This window comes from Siniperca chuatsi, linkage group LG3, assembly GCF_020085105.1.
Source record: "Siniperca chuatsi isolate FFG_IHB_CAS linkage group LG3, ASM2008510v1, whole genome shotgun sequence".
Classification (NCBI taxonomy): Eukaryota; Metazoa; Chordata; class Actinopteri; order Centrarchiformes; family Sinipercidae; genus Siniperca; species Siniperca chuatsi.
In genome coordinates this window covers 17,314,706-17,332,797 of record NC_058044.1, presented here as the reverse complement: position 1 = coordinate 17,332,797, position 18,092 = coordinate 17,314,706, and the positions used below count along the sequence as shown (strand labels likewise).

Below are 18,092 nucleotides of genomic sequence, written 5' to 3'. Positions count from 1 at the left end.
ACACATACACCAAAACACCAAAGTACACACACGGACATACACACAGACATGTATGCGTGCATTCAGCCGTGACCTGATTCTGCTGAAGTGGGACACAAAACTCCTTTTGAGTCATCTGATAGCGGTTTACATTTAAAAAGATAGAAGTCAATGAGCAAACAGTAGAATCCCGACAGGAAGAAACTCCTGCAGCTGATTCTCTTCTTGCAGCTTATTATATGAACACGACTTAGTCTCATACAGTCGTAAAAGCCACAGCCACCATCGCACACACACCGCAGACACATTTAAATGACAGAGGAGTACAGGGTGTTTATGCAACTTATTTTAAATGGGATGGGGGCAGATGGTAAGAAGAGCTTCGAACATATGTTTATCAACCTCAGTCTTTAAAGGACAGCTTGGCTAAATGCTTTGATGAGCTACAACTTTATTGCAAGGGACTACAGCAGAAGCACTTTGCAGATAAAACAAACAAACAAACAAACAAACAATCTCTCTCTCTCTCTCTCTCTCTCTCTCTCTCTCTCTCTCTCTCTCTCTCTCTCTCTCTCTCTCTCTCTCTCTCTCTAATTCACTTGGTGCCTTCACTGGTTTGGAAGAGAGTGTGAGTTTATGAGCATGTGTGGAGGAGACTGGGTGCAAAAGTGCATAGCTGTGCTTGTGCACGTCCTGGGCATGTGTTTTAAATCTATAGTAGAGTGTGTGTGTGTGTGTGTGTGCTCTTGTGTGTTTGGACATACTCAAGAGTATATGTGTTTTCTAAGCTGAAAGAAAGACAGCCAGGGCTCCAGGACAGGCGGGGGTGGAAGGGCTGCTCACACATGCTCTGCCCAGATAAGGCTCATCTGTTTGGGCTTGGCCTCCCACTGCCTCCCTCTCTCCACATTGGAGCTGCCAGTTTCTCTGCCTCGGGTCTTTCCCAGCTGAGGTGGGTGAGTGAGCTTCAAAACGTACACTGAGAACAGGACTGAGACTATTTTTTCTTCTTATTTTAGACCGTTTAACGAATCCAGTCAAACGGGCGCACCATGGAAATATATCAGTAAATAGGCTATAAATAAAGTGTGTGCCTAATTTATCTCCATAAACACTAAAATGATCAAGTGAGAGACCACATCAATCATATGATGTGGTAACACAGTGGGTATAGAAACAGCTTTGTTTGAATCCTGAAATGATGAAATGATGGCTAATGTAGGCACAGCACTTTGTATGTGTTGTGTAGGAATTGGTAATGAAACACATCTTTGGACTATTAATATCCCATTCCTCATGGATAGCAGCTCTCACACACTTTCATACACACTTAAACACACATGTATGTACTTCTATACTTGTCATGACTCTTGTTGACATGCTGCACTCCCTAGCATCTATTCCCAACCTTAACCATCACAACTACATGCCCAATCTAAACCCTTAAACCTAACCTTAACCCTGACACCAAGCCATAAACCTGCAACAGACCTTTAAAGAAGTGAGGAAATGACCAAATGCCCTCATGTCCTAAAAATGTCCTCACAAAGATAGAAGTACAAGGGAGCAGAGACACACACCCATATATGCACACAAACACAGTGGTGGTGTGTCTTACCCTCAATGCTGGAGAGTATAACCCGGGAGTGATCATAGGCAATGACGTTAGCGTAGCGGTTCTTTGGTTTGTTGACCTCCAAGTTGGAGTTCTCCCATGTGAACTGCTGACCGGGGTCGATGGACTACAAGTCGCAAAAGACAAGGTCAGAACAAAGAGTGAACATCAACAGAAAATAACTAATGAAGACAGACTTGCAGGGATAACCACTTTTATAAATTCAGGTTGTCTTGGACAGTGTTGCATGCTTTAATAGATTATTTTTTAAGAAACCTTTTGGTTTTATTTATAGGCTTTGGTTTAAAAACTTAAGTTTAATTATTGGCTTTCAAATGGTCATACCAGCATGTGGTGTGTCAGTAACATTATTCTGACAAATGGTCATTGCATGTATGATTGAGGCCATTCATTGTGGTAATGAAAAAATCACTTTTTTGCCTGGAATGCTGATTAGAATGTTAGTATTGATCAGTCAGAGCTCACTTGCCAAAGAAACTGACAACTAATAATTGTGTACCACTTTCAAACCCCTGTATGCACTGTCTGATTCTCTAACAATATCATGCATACACTATAGCATTGCCACTTAAAACTGAGTGTTGGCAAGGATGTTATCTCTTCAAAATGCAGAAAATGGCATCCAGAGCAAGCATAAGCATAATTCTATGAATTTTAGCTCACAAGCATTGTCCAGTGTTGCTGCAGCAAAACCACACCAGTAGAAACCAAGTACAAATTGAAAATTAACAAGGCATTATTGAACTTGGACGGAAATGTTGGCAAACATGATATCCCGTTTCAAGAAACAACAGCGATGTAGGGACTTTCCGTTTTTGACAAAAAAACTACAACCAAAAAAAAACTAGCTACCAGAGAAAGATGATAAAAACGCAATAAATTCCTCTGGGAGAGAAAGGATGGTTGTGTTAGACCAACACATTAAGTTCCTGGAGGGTAATTACAGTGTAACCATTGCTGTTAGCTGGGAGAGGCAGACATGAGGTCATTACGGGGCTGTCAGTGGAGAGGGACGAAAGAGGAGAGAGCCAGAGCAATTTAGCAATTCTGAATATTTTACGACACATAATTATGGTTTGGTTGGGGAACAAATGGACAGGAGTGGTACTGGATGAGTGCATGTATGTATGTGTGTGTTTGAGACTGCTTTCCGCGCGCTGCCCAACATCATGTGTGTCTGATTATTACACCGCAATCATTTCTGGCCTCTCTCTCTCCCTCCTCCATCCATCTCTCTCGTTCGCTCGTTAAGAGTTCAGTACCGAACAAAGCACACAGTCATGCAGAGAGAATGTGAGGCTCAACAGAGTGGTTCCAACTCACACCACAATTACATACGGCTTCTCCCTCACTGTCTCTTCCACCCTCCTTTATCCTCTCTCCCGACGCATTTCCCCCTCAGACATTCTCGCTCTGTTTTTCTACTCTCTGCATAATGTGTCCTTGTCTTCCTCTATATACGTATCTCTGTCACACACAATTTGTCTCTCTCTTGTGGTGGCCAATTAGAGCCTTATGTCTCCTTCTTCACCTAGAGGCCGTTGGTCTAAACTGAAAATTTTTTTGTAAGGAAAAGAAAAACATTTTTAGCCTTTAATAGCTCTCTGTGGAGCTCATTGTAATGCTAGCACTATTTGCTACACAGCCAACATGTTGGGAAATATTTCTACTGATGTGTTTTTTCTTATTTAGTGCCACAGTTCAGCACACCAAGTTCAGGCACATTGTTATCTCCAAGTAGATGCCTTTTTTGTTCCACATTAACTATGCTGCAAGTTTGACGAAAACTAATCAAGAAGCGTTTTGGTTTTTTTGAGAATACTTGCTTCCTGTATCTCTTGGTGAGTCTGCTCTCTGTCGCTGCCTCTTCATTTCTATCTCTGTTTCTCCACCAGAGCGTAGAAATGAGGGCTTGATAACCATCTGGCTGTAAGCAAACTCTCTTTGAGCTTGCAATTTCAATTTCCTCCTTATATTTGTATAGATAACAACAAGACAGTAGAGAGAGGAAAATGCGCTTTATCTTGTATCGTTCTGTGAAGACGAATCAAAATGCAACTTAACTGTGAGGCTCAATCTACAGCGTTCACCATTAAAATTGAAACTGAGCAAAGAAATGACGAGTCAACGATAAATATGTGTGTGACTGCATCAAAACCAGATGAATTTCCCAAGTTAAAGATTTTCAGGGACAGATAATCAGCATTCCTACCTCGTACTCTTGAGAGAACTTGAGATTGTCGTTTGCCTTGAGGCGCTCAGTGTGATCTGCCAGCTCAGAGATGGGGACGGGCGGGTGACTTGCCATGCCTGCCGAGCACAGAAATAGAAAAAGAGGCCATTTCGATACATGTACAACTAAACTCTTTTGGAGGAAAATGTTAAGAGTAAGGATTCTCAGAGGAGGTGTTTAGTGTTCTGTCCGTAGTCAGTGGAGGAAGCAAATGGAAGTGTTTTTTGTTAAGTGACCATTTTCTCTCCAGACAAAAAGAACAATGTGCGTGTTGCGAAAGTTACTGAAGCACAGTAACATGTCCTCAGAGTATATGCACACTGCTGGTGAATATGACACAGGCGGTTAAAAATTGAGCATGAAAGCTTTTTGGGGGATTTTTAAAGATGTATTCCAGAGGTATATTGATGAAATGTTGTCAATTCAAGCAGCTTCATCCTATATGGTATGGAAGATTAGTTAGCATGAAAATGGGGAAGAGAAAGAAAGAGAAACAAAGAGAGAAAGAAAGAAAGAAAAGGGAAAGCAAGAAATGAATGTGGTAAGAAAGAAAACAATGACAGCAGAAAGAAGAGAAGATCTATGGCAGACTAAGACCAACTAACTTGACAAACGCCGATAACCGCGGTACACTGATACACGATAGGCTGAAAAGGGAAACAACACCACGGTTAATCTTATAAATACAACTAATACTTTAGAAATCACACATCAAACAACACATGGTGTTTGTGCCTGTATGTGTACAAGTGTGTCTAGTTTACCTGGAGTCTGGAAGTTGATTCTGCGTAGCTCCACAGGATCAGTGGGATGGTGGGACGACATGGCTTTGCTGCAGGGGAAACTGCCCTTCCTGCCTTCAGCCTCAGCCCTTTTCCTGCAATAACAGATCAACATACAGCTTTACATGAACCTCAGCCTGATGAATTGAACCTTTTACTGCATGAAAAAAAGGCTGAATCTGGGAAAATGTGGGATTTGTAAACTTACGCATAACCTCAATTTTTGGGATTTGTGTTTAAATAACTGGACCAGAGTAAGCCACATAAAATTGCCCCTTGGACATTTACAGGGATAGCTGTAATTTTCAAGAAATTTCTGTTTCAAAATCTACCAGAGCTTTGGTTGACTGCTGGTTTAGTGTTGCAGCTTTTTATATGTTAATGACTGGCTCATTTTCTGGTATGGAGGTGGGTATCTGCTTTTTTCACAGAGACTGCCAGGAGTTAAAAGTGACATCTACTCTTTGCTTCTTTTAGTTAAAATCATTGACATGATCAAACTCTGCAGTGCAGTTGTCATTGTTCCCTACTCTGAATATTTACAATTTGCTTTTATGCCTTATATCTTTATCCAGTGTTCTGGATCAATTGTACAACTTCAAGTGTACAATTTATCCAGTGCACTGTAGGTTACTATGCAGTCACCAAAGAAACAAGGTAATCCTGACTCTACTGGGATCTATTATCTAAAGCATTCTTTGCAAAGGCTTTTCAAGGAAAATACCCCTGTAGGACAGAGGAAATGGTAATAGGTGGTGTTTGTTTACCTGTCAGGTTTGCTGGAGCCAAACAGGGAGAAGAGCAGATAAAAGAACAGACAAGGATGAATAGCATTAGTGTCCAATCAAAAAACATCAGGGACCAAAGCAATGCTGAACTCATTGTTCTATCCCTCTCATTAAAACTAATTAGTTTCTTATTACATATGTTAAATGGCACCTCCTATAGATACAAAGATAAACAGTGAATGTAAATCTAAATAACAAATCTTGTCCCCTGATCCCGCACAACACTGCATACACATTATCTCCCAGCACACCCTCTAACTGTGACATCTACTATATAACAACATACTGGAAATATATTGCTAAGTGCAACTCAGCCACAAGTGAGACATTATTGGCTGTGGCTCACCACAGGTTACACTCCAGGGCTTATGAACCTATTACCACCACCAAGGTTAATAATTTTGCAATGCCACATCAGTCACAGCAATTATTCATGTGCATTAACAAAGCTCTAGCCAGAAGAACAGATGATTATCATGAATAATGCTCATGGGTGATAATGTTATCTTCCCCTATATGGTATGTTAGCTAACTTTGCTCCCTGTAATCCATAAAGCCGCTTAGAAATCATAGAAAAAGGACGGCCCTAATAACTCCAGAACTTGCCTGAGAATCATCATGTTTTTAAGTTTTCTTTAGTATCAAAGTAATCAAGTGATAGTTGTCTGTAGATCCATGGGTACTGTTAAAGCTAGGGTAGGTCCCTTCAGGCCTTTCCTACAAATCCACTCCCCCAAAACACATTTTCATGAGCAATGAGTGCACAGGCAGAGTGCGCGCAGGTAGGCAGGTAGGTTGGTAGACAGGCAAGTACATGCTTATACTTGTGTCAGAGAATTTGAATTATTGATTGCTGTTGGGAATCAAACAGCATCAAAGAGATGTAAACAAAAATTCTTCTGACATAAATTGCCTACCCTAGCTTTAATAGTTAATTCGGCATACTTTTAATGGTGCCAATTTGGCAAAATGTAAACAAATATAGGCAAAAAAAGAAAAGAAACAGGGCTCAATTGTTGCCCACAGCTAACTAGGTGACTCCATGTAAACATTATACTTCCTGGGGTTGGGGGGCTGGGAGGACCAGTTGTCTCAATTTTTGTTTGAGGTGGGGCCCACAGTGCAAGACTTTGAAAAAACCCTGCCGTAAAGCAATAGTCCAGATAATGTAAAGGATTATATATTGTGTGTACCTGTCTAAGAGATACACTATTTCTTGTTCTATGACCTTGCTCTGTCGAAGGCGATCTGAGAACTGCTGCTTGAGATAGGACAGTCTAACTACAGGCAAGGAATATATTCAAATATCTGTAGAATATACTATACTGCCCAAAACATATTTTCAGTTGAATACACAGAGGAGCAACAAGCCAAATTGGAAATGAAAACAAGTTAATCCCTGTAGAGTATCTGCTGCCCCTCTGTGAAGATGTAAGCTGCCTTTTAATTATTTTTCTTTATCTCACATTCACCAAAACTCCCAATCTTTCACCCTGTCTCTTTTTGATTTCCTTCCTCCTTCTCTCACCAATCCAATAATTTACTAAATAATTTTTACATCTTCCTGGCTCCATCATGCTGCCCTTACCTCTTGAAGAGGAGAATGGCGATGACGATGCAGACGATGAAGATGACAGCCAGCACAGGCCCCACCACCCACAACAGACCCTCTTCCTCATCTACGATTGGCTGAGGATCCACATCAGATGAGGTCACAGGGTCAGAATAAGGGCTAGTGGCGTACATAGTCTGGAGGATGACATGGTTTTAATGCATTTTCACATATAAATTAGACAAAACTATATTTAGATGGTTGAACTGTGTGGGCGTGTGTGTGTTTTTACTCACATTCTCAGAGAGGTCTAGCAGCGCAAGCACAAAGAAAACATACTCCTGTCCGTTCAGCAGTGGACGGTTGCGGAAGTCACCATAGTTTCGCCCGTCACCTAGTGTGAACTCCAGGGGGAGGGTCTTAAAGTGAGCAGTGACATAGGCCCTAGGATCTGATTGGCCAGCCTGTCTGCGGAGGCGGAGGGCACGACTGACACTGGTCCTGTTGATCTCTTTCAGGAGCTGAAAGGGAAGAAAACAGAGGATGGATACACAGGGACAAAGAGGAGAGAGGGAGGAGGAGAGGATGGAGGAGGAAATAGAGAATTGAAACAAAGGTAGCAAAGAGTTTGACAGAAAAGATGAGAATTGATAGGAAATCAGTTGATAATAATTTGTACCTAATATATGCCAAGTTCAAACAAAGTGCAACATCAAAGGCCATCAGTCACACTGCAAATCAACAATTTGATTTCTCTAATACAGTAAAAGCAATGTCGCCATCTTTCTGCAATTGTAATATTATTTTCCTAAAACTATCATTTGCTTAATATTTAGAGATTGTATTCTTGAGTTTCCTGAGAAAAGGCCTTGGAAAAGAAGGGCAGTTTGGCAATTTTACCCCGCACAAAAACTCTCATCAGTGAAGGAACAATGGGCTGTATAGAACATTATCACCTAAGCACAAATGTCTTCATCATCAACTGAATTGCTAGCGCATTTATCTATTGAGACAGTGGGCACCATAAAAGCTCTATTGAAACTAATCTCACACACATGAATGTGCTTTCAGAACAGCGTAATGAGGTGATGAAGTCTTTAGAAAAAGGCAGGAAGTGGAATTAGATGGGAAATGTTATGTGAGAGTATTGTTTGGATTGAACAGGCAATGGATGGCCAGGTCGTCTACCTTCTCATAATAAGATACAAATAGTCTGATATAACAGAGGTGAAAAAACCCTACCAGTAGACTCAGCACTATTCTTTATTTATGTGACTTGAAAATTCAATTCAAATCAAAATACTTTATTCAATCTTCAAGTGGCAAACAGAAGTGCACATAGACAATTAATTTACACACATAAAAAATACCTAAAAATACAACCTTGCTTCTATTTGTTTTACATACAGGTGATCTAAAACACATTCCTGATGGCTTAAAGTAGTCATAGCACATGTGTGGGGTCGTTGAGATTCAGTATTAAGCTGTATAAGGGATGATAATAATAATAATAATAATAATAATAATAATAAACTTTATTTATATAGCACCTTTCAAAACACAGTTACAAAGTGCGTTACAATAAAAATGGAACGCATTTAAAACACAAAGAGAATAAAACGAACTAAGGGATCTTTGTGTTTTGCCAATAATTTTACAGCTGAGGTTAACAACACCTTGTAATTGGTTCTTCTCCCTTTGACAAAGGGATGTGAACCAGCAAATAAATGAAAAAGTTCAAATACTTTCGATAAAAGAGGAATAAAACGTTGCCAGTATTCTCTGATCTACTCCAAAGGAGTTTAGTTTGCACACTAATGCCATGAATGACTGTTGTTGAATGTTGAAAGACTGTCTGTATGTTAGGGTGAGAAAAAGATCTGTCGCACCAGTCCACAAATTCTTGCATTATGGATCCATGTGATTAATCTGACTGACTGAGAAGAGACATAATATCAATTTTAGAATATGGTGATTTTTATATTTACTACGACAGTCATCTGTATACAAGGTAAAAAAATAAAGGAGAAAGGACACGACCCTGCGGTGAGCCAGTAGAAGTACAAACTAATTCAGATGCTCAACCATTTAAGACTACTGTCTGAGTTCTGTAAGTGAGAAAACTGATCCATCTGATGAGTTGATGATCTAAATGGAAATAAGTTTTGAGCTTTTTTACTAGTACATAATGTTTACATATATTTGCGTAGCTTCTCTGAATCATATTTAACAGTGATCATCGGCATCACCCCGATCATCATCATCATCATTCCCCTCAAAACATCAGCATTACCTTATGATAAACTCTTTATTATGAACATTATTTAGCTATTTATTGGTATAATGTCTGCTGCATGTCTCACCTCATCCAGGTTCATCTGGTCAGGCTCCTTCCAGGGATTCAGGAACTTCCCTCCTCTCTGCTTCTTCAGTGGCACCACCACCACATAGTAACCCCTGAAACACAGCATGTGCTGGGTTTAGGCTTAAGGAAATATACTATAAACTACATGTTTTCAATATTTCAGTCCCTGGAGAAACATCAGTGATCTGACATTCAAAGGAATAGTTCGACATTTGGGATATACACTTATTTCCTTTTTTGCTGAGAGTTGGATGAGAAGATTGATACCACACTCATGTCTGTACGATAAATAATAATAATAATAATAAATATGAAGCTACAGCCAGCACCCAGTTAGCTTAGCTTAGCATAAAGACTGGAAAGAGGGCGAAACAGCTAGCCTGGCTCTGTTCAAAGGTAACAAAATCTGCTCAATAATTAACACATCATATCTCTTTTGTTTAATTAGTTTAGTTCAGTTGTTTAATTATTGAGTTTAAGCAAGGCTTGTAGGTGGATTTTGTGACCATCAGCCAAAGCCAGGCTAGCCGTTTCAAATGCTAAGCTAAGCTAACTGGCGGTAGCTTCATATTTACTGTACACACATGAAAGTGGTATCGATCCTCTCATCCAACTCTCGGCAGGAAAGTGAATAAGGATAGTTCCTAACAAGCTGAACTATTGCTTTAGTGTTCTACTTTAAAGAACTATGGAGTATTGTGTCATTAATACAGTATATTTCTACAGCAGCAGCTGTGACACTGCACTCTAGATCTAAACAGTGTGGTTGTTTTTGGAACAGAGGGCCAAGTCTGAGGCCACGTGTGAAACAAAAACAATATCACTGGAGTAGGGAAATTTTTCAGAAGTAGTCAGACCATAAGCACCCGCCTAGCAATGAGGACACAGACACCGGAATCATCCATGGGTCCTCAATAGATGACTCACTTCAGTGCTCCATGCTTGCACTTTAGAATACACTACTATGCTTAGTGATACAGTAGAAAGTAATTTATTTATGTCAAATGTGAGAAAATGAGAATTTGTGACGTCTAAAGCTGAAATAGAGATTTTAGAGATAAAATCCCCCCCCCAAATGTTTCTAATGTGAGAGGGACACACACACACCAGGAAAAGGGCTGTGAGATCATGTGAGTAGCAGTGGAGTGATTCAGGTTGTGCTTCAAGGCTGAAGGACTGCTTCTACTTCTATCTGTATTTGTTCTTGGTTACAAAAAGCAGATGAGATTTTCAGCTTTGCGCTTTCATTTGGCCTGTTGTAGGAGTTCTCAGACTTGCTTTGCTGCCAACTCAGAAAAATCCCTCCTAGACCATAGACCAGTAAATGAAAAGCAGCAGGAGGAAGAAGAGAAATTACCTCAAAGGATCTATAGAACAATTAATTTAAAACAAACTAATTGGAGCAGATTATGCACAGGTTACTATTAAAAATACTCACATCTAGTCATTACATTAAAACAAATTCTTCACTCTCCTTAACATTTCCATAATCACTACCTGACTTTGGCTGTGGTCTGCACAGTTGGTAGCTGCACAGTCACCATGCCGTCTGCATTGGTCTTTCCCACCACTGTGGGTTTGGTTTTTAGGATGTCTGGGGCAGTGGTAGCGGTGACGCGGTGCTGCAAACCCCCGGCACTGTTGGCACGGTTGGTGAGCAGAAAGGAGTACTGGGTGTCCGGCTCCAAGCCAGTGATCAGCTTCTGAGTCTGCTTCCCATCCACTTCCACAGACTGGCCCTTTCCATACAGGATCTGTAGTTTGAGAGTTAAATTCCATAAGAAACAGGGTAAAACACACAATGCAGCACATATTGTAAGTTCTCAAATAGTGCCCGATGCCCATACAGCATTTACCTCAACATAAAGAACCAGGTGTTTATTTCACAGAGGATATTATTTTTTCATTTCCCTGTTTTATTGGTATATTTCATTACTACAAAAGTCTACATGTTTTTTCCTGTTGCCTTGTTAATTTTCTGTTGCTGCTGTTAATGCAAACTCAACACTTCCTCTATCTATTTTACATTAAAAGCCTTCCAGCAGCTCAATGAGCATTATGTGCCATCAAGGCACAAACAGGAAGAGTTGAAATTCATTAACAGCAACCTAACACAGAGACAAATAAGCAATGAATGGTTGGAAATAATATAATAAATTATGCTGAATTTACAGTGTGTGGTAATTAACAGGTAATTTCATTTACCCCCCTTTTTTCCCCCACATCCTTTATTTGCACCCTGCCTTTATTTGTTTGTACACCATTTGAGACCTGGCCTATTTGAATTTGAAGTGGTTTTTATTTAACTACATTTAAATACACTAAAATGCAAATCTGCTCACGGTGAATGGCTGGGCAGGGTTCTTGTCTCGGATCTCCCAGGACAGCAGAACAGAGTTCTTCATGGCAGCCTTTACTCTGAAGTTGGTGGCAAAAACTAAGGGACAAAAAATAAAACAACTAAACATGAATATGATTCCAGTATCATTTAATCTCTCTACTGAACCAAAAGTAAGGGCCTTACCTGTGTATCACTCTTAAGTACCAGTCTCAAGCTAGCTATCTGCTCTGATCAACACACAGTGAGTTTGACTGGACAGGGATACTCGCCCAAGACCCAAGACTCTTACCTTGCTTTGGGAAAAGGACGTTGGGTCTAAGACTACAGTGACAAGACAACGAAAAAGGACACTTAGGATGTTGTTACCAGATGTTGTGTGTCTGAGTGTGTGTGTGCATGTGTGCACAATATATGCACTGCACAAATGTGCTGTTAGGAAGCGTGTGTTGCATCCTGAGCGATGAAGATGGGTTGTTAGAAAGTGAGTGTGACTCCTACCTTGGTCTAGCCGCTGCGTCCTAAACTGGACACTGGGACTGTACGGCCCAGGGCCGACAGCTGTGAATGCGCACAACCTGACATCATACACAGTATCGGCAATCAGACCCTCCAACAAAACATTCGACCCTGGAGCGGGCACCACAACTTCTGAAGCGTTCCCTCGACTGTTTATATCCTTGTACAGCACTGAGTACTTCACAATTTTCCCATTTTGCTCAATTAGTGGGACTGATTTCCATGTCAGCCGGAGGGAGGTTGCAGAAGCCTCCTCTGAGATAATATTTTCTGGGTATCCACTTGGGGCGTCTTCTGGAGTGGTCACCTCCTTTACAGCCTCCTCTCCGTAGCCCATTTTGTTACGGGCAGAGAGTCTGAACACATAGTTAGCTCCCTTGTGGATGTCCTGGGCGGTGTAGCGGTTCTCCTTGGTGGGGAACTCCACCACCGTAAAGGGAAGAACGTCGATGCGGCCAAAGGTGAGGCGGTACCCCAGGAGCGGGGTGGGTGGGTTGGGAAGTGGGTACCACTGAAGCAGAGCAGTACCTGAATCAGTGGCACTCACCATCAGTTTGGGCTTCTCAGGCACTAGAAAGAGGGAAACAGGGAGAGCAGGAGAGAGACTGATGAAAAGATAATTAGAGGATAATTGCAAAGCACATTAGTCATGGCCTCAAGCAAAACTGCAAAATATGATTAATATGGCACCAAATGACTGGCTTCTTACTGGCATAGCAAGGTGTGACAGAGTGAGACATAAACCAATTCAATGATTTAATGGTCTCTAATGATCATTAGTGATGCTTTAGTCTCAAGATCATTACTAGTTGTGATTGGTTGTGTGTGCTTTTGTAGCTCTATGTTTTTCTGTATGTTTTTGTGAGAGTCTGGGTAGACACACTTACATGGCAGGGCGCTACAGACAGAAACAGGTTTGCTGCGAGCACCATCACCCTTGGCGGTGTAAGCCCCCACTGATACAGAGTAGGAAGTGTCTGCCTTCAGGTCTCCAAGAACCACCTCCTGTAGAACAACAAAAAGCACAGTCAGCTGCAAAAAGGCAACTCCTTTTGTGTGCCCTCAGGATAATGAGCAGGGCTTCACTTAGAAAAAAGTCTGGGTCAAATTGGTCAAAAAGGTACAGCCCCATTGAACAAAGGTACATATCTGTGCTTTTTGTCTGACAGTGTACCAGTACAGACAGTTACTCAGCTCTTTTCTACACCAACAATACTTTTCTCAGGCCAGGAAATACATTTTGAAGTTATTTTTCCTTCTTTCATTGGTCACCTAGCTGCTGCTTTTGGAAAATGTAGAGTTGATATGGTTTGCAATCATCTCAAGAAAACTCGGAATTCAAAACAACTATATCAAATTATCTCAACTGAGCTCAAAATGTGGTTCATTCGCAACACAAACAAATCTCGTTTAACTATGCAGACACTCAAAACTCATTTAGATTTGTCTCTATCTAAACACTAAACACAATATTTTCTTCATTTCTTGGCCTGGGGAAAGCATCAATAATCATGATATTTTGGCAATACCCACAAATGACTCATATCATCAGTTATCTGTGTGTTTTTTCAGGGTCCTTTATTAAAAATCCTGGAGAACACAGAATGCAGAAATGAAAAAGGGACCTACTACTGGGTTTTAAACCCTCGCTCTGGTCATAGTAGATTTTAAAGCTACAATCTGACTCATCTACTCTCTGTGCTTTGTTGTTATTACTATTAAATAATAGGCTTAAAAAAGGGTTTACTCACATATTCAGTTGAGTCATCATTTTCCCACTGAACATTGGAACAGTATAGAGAAAAGTGAAAAAGCAGAGAAAAAGACAATCCTTAATATTTAGGAAATGAACTAAAAGTCTTTTACTCCTCTATAAGTATTTAGTATTTAAGTATACCGTTTGAAATTATCAGCAGTAATGGCAGGTATAAATAGATTTAGGTCCATTATTTATTCTGGACAGAAATTTAATAATGCTCCAAATTAAAAGAATTAAACCTAAGACAGAGCAGCGGCCATGTAAAGGCCAGATTCTATTCAATTTAAAGTAATAGTTCAACATTTTCGAAATACACTTATTCGTTTACTTCCAAGAGTTAGATGAGATCGATACCACTCTCAGGTCTGTGCGTTAAATATGAAGCTACAGCCTGCAGCCAGTTTAGCTTAGCATAAAGACTGCAAAAACTGATTAAATAAACAAGATATAACGTGTTAATTATTGAGCTTTAGAGGTGCTGGTAAGCAGATTATGTTACCTTTGGACAAAATTAGGCAAACGGTTTCCCCCTTTTTCAAGTCTTTATCCTAAGCTAAGCTAACCATTTGCCGCTGTAGCTTCATATTTAATGGGCAGATATGAGACTGGTATTGATCTTCACATCTGAGTCTCTGCAAGAAGACAAATAAACATATCGTTTTAAACAATCTTAAGGACTGTTTCAATTTGTCAATTTATTTGGCATCATTCATAGTTATTTTTAATACACTCAAGTATCATAGAGGAAGTCGATATAGAAGCTGTGACAGATTGCTACATTGTGTGTTGTGCTGACAAGGAATAAGAAAAAAAACCTGGCAAAACATTTATCTATAATAATAGATGGCCAATAGAGAATATATGTTAGTGTTACCTGAGAATCCTCGATGAGGATGTCCTTGATGAAGGGCTGACCCTGAGGTTCTCCGTAGTTCATCCTCACATAGTGGACTTGGTAGCCTCGGATCTGACCATGCTGCCGTTCGGGCGCTGGTGCTCGCCATTTCACCCTAACGGCCGAGGCGTTCACAGTCTCTGCCTCCACCCCTCGCGGAGGACCACTTGGAACTAAAAATGCATTTTGGGATAGAGGTCAAGGGTCACAGATGATGGGCACTCAAACGTCTCAAGTTAAGGCCTTCACTTTAGTGAAACAAATATTTTTTCTAATCAAAAATATATTGGTTTCAGGGGCAGATAATAAAAAACAGCCAAAAGCTGAAAAAATGTAAAAATACAACCCTCCAAAAAGTCTAAAACTGCTCTGATGTCAGGGAAAAAAGTCAAAATAGTAAAAAATGAGAGTGCTTGAGGAAAAACATAGAGGAAAAAAGCAGTGAAGGATAAGAAGCAAATGTAGAGAAAGATAAGAATGGCAGATAGAAAAGGATTTGTTGCCATGGGCAGATAAACAGCGGCAGGCAGTCAAAGACAAAATACTGTTATCAAGAAAAACCTTTCTCGTGCTGCCAAGAACTACACTTCTCCCAAAAATAAAAATAAAAAATACTGAAAGGCAAAAACTCCAGCCACCTCTTGCTATCTGACTGACCCACACATAAGCACTCTAAAATAAGCTGAAGTCAGAAAAACTTCATAGTGGAGAAATTGGGAGTATGGGATATTAAGCATGAATATAAAAAATATTGCTGTAAATATTACAAATTACTCAAGTCACAATAAAATACATTGATAAAAGTTAGCTTAAAGATGTTCAAATAATTGTCTAAAAAGTGGAGGGGAGTTGGAAGGGCAGACGGTGATTGAGAAAAAGTGTCATGGTGTGGAAAGGCCAAGGTACAGCTACAGCCAAAGGGTTTGTTTTGGTATTGTTACTGGAGAATATAACCAACCAACAATCTCTTTTCCTAAAAAAGAGGCAATTTTAGGAGAAAGGGGAAAGTGTGGAAAAAAGATGCTTGTAAAAAAAAAAAGAAAAAAGAAGAAGATAAAAACAGCTGCTGGAGAAAAAAGGGTTGCTGTTGACAAGAGAAAGCAGTGGTGAGGGAGTAGCAGGAGGGGATTTCCCGATGTAGGAGGTTTCGGGCGGTTATGGAGGAATAAAGGAGAGGTTTTCAAAACTGGAGGGTCTGACAGTAGTTCTTAAATGCATCATCCGTTTAGATTGCAGCTCAAGGATAGAGAAAATGACGTTACTGGCCAGTGGAAGAAACTTATTGTTAGTTTAGGGTGCTTTGAGCTCATTAGTGCTATATTAGTGAGGTAGCCATTGTTAGTAGGGCGGACCATCCTAAGACAGGCAGGGGGTTTATTTGGGAACATACCATCTTCCTCGGTGCGGATAAGCAGCTGTAAACTTTCCGGTCCATCCCCAGCTTCCGTCTGCGCCCGCACCGTTATGCCATACTCAGTCCATTTCTCTAGGTTTTCCAGGAGATACGGAGAACTTTCCGGAGAAATTCCATCAATTCTTTTAGACATCTTGTTGCCCTCGGTAGTGGAGTACTGGATGGAGTATCCTGTAATGATGCCGTTCTGAAACTCCAGAGGAGGTGGAGCCCAACTTACCAGGACGCTGGTAGAACTGGGACTAGTGCATGTGATGTCCTGGGGAGGCGCTGAAGGAACTGATTGGCCAGTTTTGAGGGAGCACAATAAGTGTTGTTTGGGTAAATGTTATTTGGTCGTGTGTGCATGTTGTTATTGGTGGGTGGAGAGGTGAGGGAGTGAGGTTTGTCGTGAAGGAATGGGGATGAAATTGAGCAGACGAGAGACAGAGAACAAAAGACAAAGAAACATAAAATGAAAACAAAACACTGGAGAACAGAAGCGCTTACGAAAAATGACCCTGTGACTAGAAAGCAAGATGGCTGAACAAAGATACTGAATGATGGGTGTCAACTTCTGTTTGGTAGAAATGTTTGATTAATGAAAACAAGTGAATGATTTAAAAGAGATACAACACATAAACACTGACTAGAGCTTTACACACAAACATACCTGCCCATAACTTACTTGTCCTTACAGCCTACACAAGCGTCTGTGATCCATGATGGAGTTCTCATCTCTATCTACAAGCCTCTGGCTTCTTACCTTGTTTTTACTGATTCTCTTACAGACCTCAGATTGGTAGCCAACAAAGTATTGTTACTTTGCTGTCAATTATCCATAAGTTGTTCGGTACTATATTTGCTGAAATACCATGGATGGAGTTAAGTTCCGGGAATCATAAATGAGCTATTTAATGATACTTTTGTTGAAATATCAAATCTGAGGTCAGTTAAGGTCTGGATTCATGACGGCCCCTTTATGACAATGCAAAAAAGCAACAACTGCCAAATGTTTTATCAATTACTGTTTGTAACATACACATTTATGATGGTTAGATCTGACATGTCATGTATTTGTGGTTCAGTTTTTGTGTCAATTCTCATTTTTGCATTGTCATAATTGAAACCTTTCTCTCTCTCAAACACACACACACACACACAGCAGTATTTGTGGTTGGACCTACGCGTCTGTGGCGTGTCGATGGACACCTCGTTGGTATACGCCCCAATTCCATGTTTGCTCCTGGCAGCCAGCTGAAAGGTGTAGGTGGAGAAAGGCTTCAGGTTCTTCAACAGGTAGGAGGTGGTAGGCTCAAAGCTCACTTTCTTCTGGAAGGACATGAAGACAACGGGAAAGTGGAAGACGTCAGGTTGTGAGAAAAACAAAAGAAAAAGGTTGCATTAATTATTCCACAGGGTGTTCAAAAAGAGCATTCTTAAAAAGACTTATATAGAGTTAACTTTTAATATTGAAGTCAACTGATCTTGTGTTTGCCCACCCATCCTTCTATTCACACATCCATTTTTTTAATCTGTTATCATCCATCCAACCATTCATGAATTTATTAGTCCAGCAAAACAGTCCTCTCAGCTCCCAATCTGTCTGTCTGTCCCTCCTATCTTACCTCCTCTGTGTCATCAGCTCGTCGGAAGACCAGTTCATATCCTGTGATCTGGTTGTCGGGACCACCCTGGGGTGGGGCCACCCAAGACAACAGGATACTAGTCTCAGACTTGGCCTCACCCTTAAATTCTGAAGGTTGGGATGGAACTACAGAGTTGAGGAAAAACAGGATTAATGAAGTTAAGATATTTTCTTTCTTTTATTCTTGCAGATAATGAGTGCATAC

The 18,092-nt window shown here is 40.5% G+C and overlaps 1 protein-coding gene across 24 annotated transcripts in view; it reads right to left on the bottom strand.

Moving 5' to 3' along the window:
* Positions 1-18,092, bottom strand: part of ptprdb (protein tyrosine phosphatase receptor type Db) — a 169,554-nt gene that overhangs the window by 16,191 nt on the left and 135,271 nt on the right. For 13 of the 24 annotated variants that reach the window (XM_044189821.1, XM_044189819.1, XM_044189828.1 and 10 more), the window contains 17 exons: positions 17,868-18,013; positions 17,427-17,571; positions 16,237-16,539; positions 14,826-15,019; positions 13,944-13,970; positions 13,080-13,197; positions 12,175-12,762; positions 11,678-11,772; positions 10,833-11,089; positions 9,334-9,427; positions 7,267-7,491; positions 7,007-7,167; positions 5,398-5,409; positions 4,613-4,725; positions 4,454-4,495; positions 3,828-3,925; positions 1,598-1,721 (listed from right to left, as the gene is read on the bottom strand). In XM_044189821.1, coding sequence (XP_044045756.1) covers positions 1,598-1,721; positions 3,828-3,925; positions 4,454-4,495; positions 4,613-4,725; positions 5,398-5,409; positions 7,007-7,167; positions 7,267-7,491; positions 9,334-9,427; positions 10,833-11,089; positions 11,678-11,772; positions 12,175-12,762; positions 13,080-13,197; positions 13,944-13,970; positions 14,826-15,019; positions 16,237-16,539; positions 17,427-17,571; positions 17,868-18,013 — 2,742 coding nt within the window. The remainder of the gene's footprint in view (positions 1-1,597; positions 1,722-3,827; positions 3,926-4,453; positions 4,496-4,612; positions 4,726-5,397; positions 5,410-7,006; positions 7,168-7,266; positions 7,492-9,333; positions 9,428-10,832; positions 11,090-11,677; positions 11,773-12,174; positions 12,763-13,079; positions 13,198-13,943; positions 13,971-14,825; positions 15,020-16,236; positions 16,540-17,426; positions 17,572-17,867; positions 18,014-18,092) is intronic. The other 11 variants (XM_044189832.1, XM_044189833.1, XM_044189840.1 and 8 more) reach the window with 4 other exon arrangements.